The sequence below is a fragment of the Calidris pugnax genome, unplaced genomic scaffold (genome assembly GCF_001431845.1).
Source record: "Calidris pugnax isolate Ruff unplaced genomic scaffold, ASM143184v1 scaffold1753, whole genome shotgun sequence".
Taxonomy (NCBI): domain Eukaryota; kingdom Metazoa; phylum Chordata; class Aves; order Charadriiformes; family Scolopacidae; genus Calidris; species Calidris pugnax.
Window position 1 is genome coordinate 192565 of NW_015094502.1, and position 11060 is coordinate 203624.

Consider the following 11060-nt stretch of genomic DNA (forward strand, 5'->3'; position numbering starts at 1 on the left):
CTTTCAGCAACCCGTCCTCCATTTTCATGTGGTTTCTGCTATCCTGGATCTCACTGTGCTTGTCGATCTCCTCCAGAAGGGGAACAATGTGCAGACAAAGCACGACCCATAGTGAGAAGCATCCATCAGAAGAGCTTTAAAGTACAGTGAAGGCCTCAATCCCTGCAGATGTGTAAATATAGTGGGGGGGAATGGCTCTGGGTCAGGCAGCTGGAGGAGCAGAAGGTCACTTTAGGTGAGTTTATCACATCCTGCTCTTTCGCCAAACACACTGGCTGCCAGGCCGCAGCCGGAGGAGCAACCTGCCCAACCTGCCCACAGCCTGGGAGCAAGGTCTGTACCCAAGAGCCAAAAACAAAGCCCTCTTCCTTCAGCCACTGGGAAAAAAAAAACAGCCCCAAATATTTAACAGGCAAGTCGTGGAGCGTGGTCCAAAGAACACAAGCAGCTCTGCAACAGCCCAACACTCACTCCATCCTGGGGCACCAGTGGCAGAGGGTGCAGCCCCACTGCCTTGAGTTTTCTTGTGCATTTGAGCAAATTGCCTTTTCTGTTAAGGTTTTTGATTGGTTTTGTTTTGTTTTCTTCATGATTATCCAGTCTCTAACATTCAGACTAAGGAGTAAATACACACCCCGAAACAAATCCCAAAAGCCCTGTGTGTGGAGGAGCCATTGGTTTTTGACAGACCTGGCCACCAAGCAGGAAGGCTGATCTCCATCCAACATGGTGTTGAGCAGAAGCAAAGCTCCAGTCCACGTGGAGTCAAGGCACATACAGACAAAAGCAAGGCTTAAGAACACACATATAAGCAAAAAAAAATTCTATGAAGGGATACTTTTAATAAGAATAACTTAAACCTAACCACGGCCTCATGCTACCTCCCCTCCTTAGCCCAGGAGAGGCTGGTGCTTGGCCTCTGCTTTCCAAGGAGACAGGTCTTTGCAAGCAGAATAACCAGCCAAAGAAACAGCAACTTCTCCCTCATTACAGATTCAAAGCAGGAAGGCGCTCCAGCTAAAGGAGTTCAAAGCATGACAAACATGTACCAACAGTACTCTGGCTGCAGGAAATGCAAGAATATAACATACTTGGCAAATATAACCCTCCCCACCTCCTGCACGGACAGCAGAAGAGCCATGGGGTTCACAAGACTAGAAATGCAAGGCCCAGCTTCATTAGGAGCACAGTCTTCACTAAAGACTGCTGTTGCTCTTCCCAACACTACTAACACTTGGCAATGCTACAGCGAGGCAGAGGATGACCCAGGGAAAGAACACAACAGATCAGGTGAGTGATGAAGGAAACATCAAACCAGAGAGGAGATGAGCCTGAAAAGGACAGAAAAGGTCTACCAGGAGCCAGCCACTCCCTCCTACCTCAAGATATAAGGGGAAACAGAAAGAAAATTGTCACTGTCATAGGATGTCACAATTTGCAGTGTGGCATCCTGGAGAGCAATCACCCTCACGCAGGTGCTGCACAGAAATGGCAGCCCACCAGAGCACAAAGCCACACGAAGCTGCTGGGCAGGGCAAAGGTGTTTTAAGGCTGCTCAGGAAGGGGAAGCTGAACACCCAGCATCGCACCAGGGTCTCATCTCCTTCCTCCTCATTGAGCATCTTCCTCAGGAGGAAGAATCCACTGTGATCCCCAGCAGCTCCTTGACTTGACTTTCCCTCTCACTTTGCCACCACTGCTGGCTAATTGCACACACAAGAAGAGCTTACAGCAGTCACTGGAGCAGGAGGCAGGCAGGCAGAGCAAATGATCACACCAGATCTCACACGTAATGTAGGTACACATCTAAAAACATGCCTGCCTCGTCCTTTCAAGCTAAGGCCTTACTGTAACTCTGCTACTTGGAGAGTGTGCATAGATGTCTGTGGGAGAAGAGCCTGAAGTTTGGGAGGGAGGAGTGAAATAAGCTTTCAGGACGTAGCCCTAGGTTAAAGAAAAGCTCCCAAGAACTGTCAACAGCAGGAATCACCCAAAGACACAGCAAAAGAGACAAGCAGTGTCCCACAGAAATGGGACTGCACCGGGTGGGTAGAACAGGAAGGGAGAAGACACAGAAGAAAACAGCTTTTTATACTCTCCTCAATGATTGCCAAACAGAGAGAGTCTGTGAGCTCTGCTGGAGCAGCAGAGACAATGCACACAGAGCTCCCAAGCAGCGAGAGGTTGGGGAAAGAAATGTGTCCCAAATCAGGAGGTTATCAGCAGCTCCGAGAGGTAACAGACTTGCAATGCTAAACCCAGGCAGAAGACAACACGCAGACTCCAGTCTCTAAAAGTCACCTGGCAGTTCACTCCTTCCTAATGTGGCTGCCAGTTACCAAATGAAAAGCCTAAAGATTAAGGAAGCAGAGAAGCCCAGAAAGTCAGCATCCCAGGGGAAGACAAAGGAAGAGGGGAGAGGAAAAAAAATGTTGGAGCGTGATAGGGACAGTCAGAGGAAAATCACACCAGCAATTGTGTCATGTTGCTCCCAAGCCCAGGAGCAGCAGAGGAATATAACACAATGCTGGTCTCCAGCTTAAGTTTCTTCTTTTTACAGCAAGATGAGGTTTGAGTGTTTCAGACCATCTTCTTCCTTTCAGTTCCCAGGTGTCCTGCCCCCCCAGCCTCCCCAGGTCTCTCCCTCCAGCCCTGTCCTTCTCCATTCAGGCGATCTTGGCCAGCCATTTCTCGAGGCCCTCGCAGTCAGCATCTCCCTCCTCTCCTTTGCTGCCCCGAGCACTGCACTCCACGAATTCCACCTTCATGGGCAGCTGGGAGAAGTCGAAGTCCTTGCCCTTCTTCCCCAGCTGGGCAGGGCCCCCAGTGGCTGAGCCATCCAGGCTGGTGGGAGCTGCAGAGCGGGTCACTCGCAAGGTATTGCTGCAAACAGAGAAGGGAGAGGGTCAAGACCTGGGAACCAGGGGAACCTGCTTACCTACACCACAGCTGCTGAGATGTTTTGGACCCAGCTCTGTCAGCAGGATACCAGTTATACCAAAGATAGAAGGTCTCATGGGTCTACAGAGGCAGGGGCAGACACTTTCCCACTTTTCCTACATTCCCACTGGAAGGGACAACAGCAGAGAGGCTCAAAAGAGCAAGACAGACAGAAGGGCACACAACGAGAGCGTGCTTAAACAGGTTTTGTTTTGTAACAAGCGAGTCAGGTGATGATGTTCTCATCTGAATTTCCCCAATATCCCCATGGCAGTCACCAGGAATTACATGTGATTTACTCCCCAGAGCTCAGTATCTGCGCTTAGTTTAACAGGTTAACTGGGAAGAGAGAGGCACCCGGGATATCGGGGATCACTCAGGGGATCACTCCACTTCCACTTGAATGTGCCAAATACCTTTGGGGATTGAGAGGGGGATCAAGTCTCCCCACCACTCCCGTGACCAACGCTTGCCCACTGACCAGGCTGCAATGTCACCACCGCTCCTGGCCTTCAGCACCTCAACTCCCTGCCACGTGTGGAGAGGAAGGATGGACCTCGTTGTCCACATTTACCAGGCATCTAAGGCAGAGGCAGCACAGGGAGATGGAACAGCCCAACAGACGCAGAGGCACTGCGATTTGACTGCCTTAGAGATCCCAAAAAGCAAGGCTTTTGAGATTCGGGAAGTCAAAGGGCTGCACCAGGCACAGATGCAAAGAGCAATCTCTTCAACTGCCAAGTAGAGCCTCATGGACGGTGCTGCCCCTCTTCCAGAGACAGAGCAGCCTGGTGGTGCCTGCTCTCAGTCAACCCCAGCTACTCCTTAGTCACAGAATGCAGCTAAATTAATTGGGCACTGGGAAAGAACAACGCTGCCCAGAGGTGTGAGTTCAAGAATAAGAGAGCAGACACTTTCTTGGGTTCTCCACACAAAGGCATCCAAGTACCTCAGCGCCGGGAGGAGAAGGGCAGCAAAAATACTGCCTAACAGGGCATGTATAACCTATTTAGAAATCCAGCTTCTACACACAGGTAACTGGCAAATGTCCTACATCAGAACCAAGGAATGCTTTTTTTTTTTTTTTCCTGAAGGGCTCAAATTATTTGCGGCAAATAATTCCCCCCTTAAAAAGGGGAAGGTCAGGTACTCAGCCTGGAGGAGACACCAGCACAAATAACCCTGCTGCCGTCTACTGGCCACAGATTATAGAACCAGAGAACGTTCAGGTTGAAAAAGAGCCTGAAGACCATCGAGTCCAACCATAAACCCAATGCTGTTGAGTCCATCGCTTGGCAACCAGATGGCCATACCACGCCAACACGCATTCGTTTGGAGGACAAAGAGCTACAATCCTACCCCTACCCCCAAGACCACTTTTCCGCCAACTGGAAACCAGTAAACGGGACCCACAGGCAGCAGGAAGGCAAAATACCCAGTTCTGAGTGTGCAGTGGAAGGAAAATCTCTGCTAGATGCTGGTGGAGAAGTCCACCACGGCACAAGAGCTGCAGAGGTCTCTCCCAGAGCAGCTTTGACTCAACTACAATTATGGGACTCACAGGCAGAATCTTCACGCACAGATTAAATGCAGCTTAGAAAAAAAAAATCATCTTCTAATTGCCCCCTCCCCAGATGGACTTGCCAGCCGTTGACACTGCAGCTCATTCAGCTGGCAGCTTACACAGTCTACAAGCCACTTTCTCCTCCCTCCACATCCTCTTACAACTTAAAATTAGCAACAGATCATCCACCATTTGTCTTCCCAGGTTACTGCTCTTCCTAGGAGGGATACAGAGCCAACCCGGGGACCCAAACAGGCTCCTGCAATGCCTGTTAGCAGACTGGGAAAACTAGAAGCTGCTCTCTCCCCAGCTCTCAAGCTTTGCATGCCAAGCTCTTTTGCATCCAAACAGCCCTGCAAAAAAACCCCGTGCCCTTACAACAGAGCAGAGCTACTGAGATCTTCACACCACTCACAGAAAGTCTGACATGGGGAAGCCAACCCTACCTGCACCTGAGAGAGGACAGCACTGTGGGAGGTATCACTCAGCCTAAGGATGGCAGCTTTTAGGAAAGGACTGGGATGCTGTTTCTCCAACCCACAGCTTCCAGGAGGGAATACACTGTCTGTGCCTACTGCTTTTTTGTGTGCTTTAGCAAGAAGCAATCTTCTCTCATCCTGGTTACACCTACGCAGACAAAACAGACTGCTCTTTCCCTGTGATGAACCCAGATGTGCCTCAAGGGAGCTCACTGAGCACTGAGGGAAGAGACAGAAAGGAAAAGAGAGAAGCTCAGAGAGTTTAAGACCCGATTTCATACTTACAGCTCTTTTTCCAGTTGCTGCTGAATAAGTTTTGCTGATTTTGCCATTGTGACATCTAGAGAGAGAGAAAAGAAAAGGAAATCAGCTCTGTAATTTTATGTCAGAATTATGAGCCTGGTTCCTCCTCCTAAAGGTACAGTAAGGCTTGCTCATACTGTGCACTCATAAGAGTTACTGGGACAAGGACAGCTGTGCCTGCGCTCGGATAAGGGACGCTGGAGCTTTGGGTTTGTAGACATGAATGGGAGCAACCCAAAGTCTGATATAATGTAGGGAATTTCTTCTTGCTGGGCAATAAGTTGCTTCAAACAGAGCATGGGGTTTGATGTCCCACCCACAAGGCCCAGCACTCTCACCTGTCCTGGACTTGCAGAGCTCAACACAACGCTTTTCAACCATGGCCATGAAAGCCTCAGGTAGATCCTGAAGTAGTGCATGAAATAACTAAGAAAACAAGATCTGATACTGCCCAAAATCTTCAGATTGTTATACAGGGATTCGTATCTTCACTGTAAAAGTTGTAGGGATCTGAAAATCTAGTCGCTTCCAGTAACTAGATGTTCCTACTCATCCAATCAAGAGAATACATATAATCTTGGCAGTTTTAACACTGAAGCTCCCAAACGTGTACAGATAGTTCATTACGCTCAAGTTGATCCTATTTTCTGCTGCCTGCAGATGCAGGAAGACAGTTCTGCCCAAGCAGAAAGCCTCCTGCCTTACTTAAGCCCATCTAAAAAGTCGTAGCTCTCCCGAGCGGTGCTTCTCTGCAAAGGGAGTAGATATACCTGACCTAAGAGTTCTTCCAATGCCTGCTAGAAATGTTCCTGCTGCATAGTCTAAGTTTAAAACTTTAAGTTCCAGACTTCACTTCGCTGAAATCCCAACTCCTAAGAAATTCAGCATTCATGGCCTGAGTCCCTGTCTCTCAGCCTGCACAGCAGCACACAATACCTTGCTTATTGCAAGCGATCAGCAGCGCGGGTGCATTTTTGAGCACGGTGCTATCGACCAGGACCTGGTACAGGAACTCTGCCACATCCTTCACCTCCCGCTGGAAGGCCACACTGTCCACCACAAACACGATGGCTCTGGAGGAAAGAGGGAAGAATATGTGCTGGGCAAAGCTCTGCCATTATCTTCCCCTGCAAGCGCTCCAGCCTGGATTAACCAATTTGTTTCCACAATTGATCTCGTCCAAACCCAAGAGCAGGTCAGCACGTGCTGGCTGAAATGCACCCCACATCCAGCCCCAGCAGGAAATCTCTCCCCCTCTGGCCCACAGATATATGGCATCCCCTAACCCTCCCCGCTGCAGTTGCTTTGCCTCCTGATACACTACAAACACAGGTAAGTGGAAAACTAACCCCTGCTGCTCCACGGCAGTGCTCAGACTCTCAGGGCACCCACGAGCCTCACAGCACCCTCAGAACCACCATTTGGTTCATCCCTGTCTAGAACATCACCTGCCCCCTCCTCCCCTGCCAATCTCCTCCACGTTACCTGGCTGCAGCCTTGAACCTCTCCAAGAACTGAAGCCGCAAACTCTCATGGCCCGGGAGGTCGATTAAGGTGACGTTAGCGCTCTGGGAACAGAAGCAAGAAGGGATCAGCAACAACTAGTCATGGGGTACCTGTGATCACAGAGCGGGGAAAGCCAGTCTGAAAGTGGATTCCAGTTCGCCTGGTGTTGGGACAGCAGTGGGTGAGTGAATCCCCACATCAGGCAGAACCACGTAACTCTCCCCCTCTGCAGTCTCTCCACCAGCCCGAACGATTCCAACAGGCAAAAGAAACATTGAGGAACAACAGCCAGGGCTCAGTAAGCAGGGTGCCAACACCAGCAAACCACCCACCAGAGCTGAGAGGAGAGAGCACGACCACAGAGAGAATGTTGGGCTGGAGGGCTGGGCAAAGAAGAACCTCATGAGGTTCAACAGGGAAAAGTGTAGGGTCCTGCACCTGGGGAAGAAAAATGTCAGGTACCAGTACAGGTTAGGGGTGGACCTGCTAGAGGCAACTACTGAAGAGAAAGATCTAGGGGTCCTGGTGGACAGTAAAATGACAATGAGTAAACAGTGTGCTCTTGCGGCCAGGAAGGCCAATGGTATCTTGGGTTGCATAGGGAAGAGTGTAGCCAGCAGGTCAAGGGAAGTCATTCTCCCCCTCTGCTCTGCACTGGTGAGGCCACAACTGGAATACTGTGTCCAGTTCTGGGCTCCCCAGTTCAAGAGGGACAGGGAACTACTGGAAAGAGTCCAGCGTAAGGCCACAAAGATGATTCAAGGATTGGAGCATCTCCCTTATGAGGAGAGACTGAGAGAGCTGGGACTCTTTAGTCTGGAGAAGAGAAGGCTGAGGGGAGACCTTATCAACGCCTACAAGTATCTCAAGGGAGGGTTGAAGGAGGAGGGAGCCAGACTCTTTTCAGTGGTTCCCACCGAGAGGACGAGGGGCAACGGGCACAAGTTGGAACAGAAGAGGTTCCACTCAAATATGAGGAGAAACTTCTTCACGGTGAGGGTGGCAGAGCCCTGGAACAGGCTGCCCAGGGAGGGTGTGGAGTCCCCTTCTTTGGAGATTTTCAAAACCCACCTGGATGCAGTCCTGAGTAACATGCTCTAGCTCTGGGCAATCCTGCTTCAGCAGGGGAGTTGGACTAGATGATCTCTATGGTCCCTTCCAACTCTAGAAATTCAGTGAAATTCAGTGAAATGTTCAACCCACTTCTCGTGCACAGAACTAGAACTACCCCACGCACCCTGCGAGTGACCAAGCTTCATCAGATGTTCACCATCCCTGACGGCAAGTAGATCAAACCACAAACTCCTGCCCTGCATACAGAATATCCCCTGATACAGAATATTAATCCCACAATCTCTGCATCAAGAGATCTATTCAGGTACCGAGCCTACCTAAATACACATAACTTTGCTGGAAATAACACAAAAATGTCCTTGCCAGAGACTTTTTTAATTGAAAGCTACCAACGTTTCCATTTCCACGGGCTTTCAGTAGAGCCACGTCACCGTTCTCAAGGTAACGCCCGCTGCTCTCAAGAGGGGAGAGAACACTACAGCAGACCCTATCCACTGTCTGCTCTTGGGTTTTAATGGGGTCCTTCTCTACATTTTAAAAAAAGAAAAGAGACAGTCCGCACTGCAGCATTCCAAATACCTCCTGCCTGCTCAATCTTAGAGACACAAATACAATTAAAAAAAAAAAGGCCCTGCATTTCCCTTTACCAAGTTTTTAACCTCTTATTATCACTGCTGTTACTAAAGATTGCCGTAGAGGAGCCACAAAAACATCCTCTACTTTTACAATTCGCCAGCACAGACGATGCTGCCAGCTTGCTGCTTTCACCACCACATCTGCACCCAGCAAGAGAAAGAAACTCTTCTAAAACCAAAGAGATCAGCATAAGCTGAAAATAACCAGATCTGTGGCAGCCCAGGACCTGAAAGTAACCAAAACCCTTTTTGAGACTATATGAAGTTCAGCTGGAGACTCTTTTTAAACCTGCTAAAGCTTTTAAAACCAGGTTTTCTTGGGAGATAGAGAAATTACTGCCAAGCAAATAAACCAATCACAACAGAACAACGTACCCTCACAAATCTCCCTCCTGCTCCGAACCACATCGCCAAGCCCACAGTGCTATCTGCTTTACTCTACTTATAAAAGCAGCTCCTTTTCCTCTTCTCTAGAAAATACCACACGCTGCTCGCCTTTCAAAATGCGATACACAGACATAGCTTTCACCAAAAAGGTTTTACAGTTTGACAAGCAAAGAAAAAAGAACTTGCAGAGACAAGGAGTCCCTAATACCTCCCAGTATTTTCCTGCTTTCTCAGCGTGCACTGCCTAGAAAAATCCTGTCCTACACTTGAATCAAACCGGGGACTGATTTCAAGCAGGGAAGACCGAGCAGCACACAAACCATCACGCCAGGTTTAGCACAAGGAGCAGAAAATTAAAGGCACCAGCTGGCAGTGGCAACCAGGCACGAGCCACAGCCAAAACCCTGCCCGCTCACCTTGTCGTTGCTGACTCTGTAAACTGCAGAACTGTCGGTTATCGAAGTCTGGGTATCGCGGTACCTTCCTGTCAACAGCTGCGGGGGAAAAAGCCGCCGTGTTGAGGAGGAGGAGGAGGCGCACCGCCATGGCCTTCCCCACCTCAGGAGCCGCCGGCTCCCCGCTCACCCGCGCGAACAGCAGCGTCTTCCCCGCGTCGCAGAGGCCCAGCAGCAGCACCGCCTTCCGGCTGCTCCTCCTGCCTTGCACGAACCTCCAGATCACTGCGGGAGAGAGGGGGGAGCGCCTCAGCCCGCCGCCGCCACCGCCGCCCCCTCAGCGGCCCGGAGGCCGCTGCTCCCCGCCGGGCCCCCGGGGAGCGACCGGGGAGAGGGGGTTCCCCGCGGGCCGCAACTCACGGAAGGTGATGGCGACGGCGAGGAGCGCCAGCAGGACAGAGAGCACGGCGGGGCCAGGCGCCGGCAGCTCCCGCCGCAGCGCCTCCAGGTGCGGCTCCAGCGTCCCCGCCATGCTGCCCGCCCGCACACGTCGCCCTACTCACCCCCACTTCCGCTTCCGGCCCCGCGGCCTGCCGGGATTGGCGGGCGGGGGAGGGCGCAAGGGGTGCCGGGAGGCGGGGCGCGGGGGGTGATGGGAGTTGTCGTCCCTGAGGGGAAAAGGGAGATGGCGGCGGCTGCCGAGGGGAAGGGTTTGAGGTGAAACAGAGCCGGTTTTCTGTTCAGTAATTTGCAGAGTGCTGCAGCTAAGCCTCTTCTAACCAACTGAATTCTCTCAAATTAGCAGCTTGTTGTCCAGACGCTGTTCACTCCCAGAGAGATAAGACCGATGTTTCCAGTGGAACACCCAGGAATGATGAGCAGAGGCTCCTGCTTGTCCCTACTGCTGTAGCAGCCAAGGCCAGCTCCCCTTGGGATGTGCCTGTCGGAGGGTGGGAAGCGGAAAAGCGTCGAGGGGTGGCAGCTGTGGGGAGGGGCGATGACAGGGGACCCAGCACTGACCAGAGGGGTGTTCCATCCCGTCTGCATCATGCTGAGTATAAAAGCTGAGGGATCAAAGGGTCAGTTCTTCTTCAGTGGCCGGCATCCGAGGAGGACTCTGTCATTTGTTTCAGTGGCCAGCCCGGCCAAAACCACACCACCCGGGCAACCCTTGACAATTAATGCTTGACAACCCATTACTGTGAAGAAATTTTTCCCAATTTCCATCATAAACCTTCCCCCAGAGCAACTTGAGGCCGTTTCGTCTTGTCCTATTGCCTCTTCCTTTGGAGAAGAGACCAATCACGCCCCTCGGCTCAGCACAAGGTCCTTGGTTTGAGACTCAAACTTCATGAGATGTTTGGCCACATGCCTTTGGTTTTGGAACCTCTGCCCTGGTTCAAGCAAGACATCCATGAATGATAGCAAGGTCAGGAGAGATCCACCAGGGTGGTCAGGGGACTGGAGAGGTGCCCTGTGGGGTGAGGCTGAGGCATCCGGACTTGTTGAAGCTGGAGAAGAGATGGCCACATTTGTACCAGGCATGAGGAAAGAGAGAGCCAGGCTTTTCATGGTGGTGCAGGAGAAGAGCAATGGGAACACAGTGGAATAAGAGAGGTTCAGAGTGGGTAGGAGAGAAACTTCTTCCCCTTGAGGGCTGTCAAGCAGTAGGACAGGTTGACCAAAAAGGTTGTGGAGTTAACTGACTAGGACAAGCCCTGAGCAATCTGGTCATTCACTTTCTTTGAGGCAGGAGGTTGGACTGGAGACCCCCGGA

At 51.2% G+C, this 11060-nt stretch overlaps 1 protein-coding gene across 1 annotated transcript; it reads right to left on the bottom strand.

Moving 5' to 3' along the window:
* Nucleotides 1-820: 820 nt before the first annotated feature.
* On the bottom strand, nt 821-9837 carry SRPRB (SRP receptor beta subunit). Its single transcript, XM_014962920.1, has 7 exons — nt 9704-9837; nt 9474-9568; nt 9305-9382; nt 6772-6854; nt 6223-6359; nt 5269-5323; nt 821-2883 (listed from the first exon to the last, which is right to left on the bottom strand). Exons 1-7 carry the CDS (start codon nt 9813-9815, stop codon nt 2667-2669), a joined length of 777 nt encoding a protein of 258 aa, XP_014818406.1. The 5' UTR covers nt 9816-9837; the 3' UTR covers nt 821-2666.
* Nucleotides 9838-11060: the final 1223 nt, after the last annotated feature.

Coding starts and splice junctions, on each gene's coding strand:
- SRPRB (XM_014962920.1), bottom strand. CDS start 9,815: ATGGCGGGGACGCTGGAGCCGCACCTGGAGGCGCTGCGGCGGGAGCTG. Junction 9,569..9,703: donor CGCCGTCGCCATCACCTTCC/GTGAGTTGCGGC, acceptor TCTCTCCCGCAG/TGATCTGGAGGTTCGTGCAA. Junction 2,884..5,268: donor CAGCAACTGGAAAAAGAGCT/GTAAGTATGAAA, acceptor CTCTGTTTGCAG/CAATACCTTGCGAGTGACCC.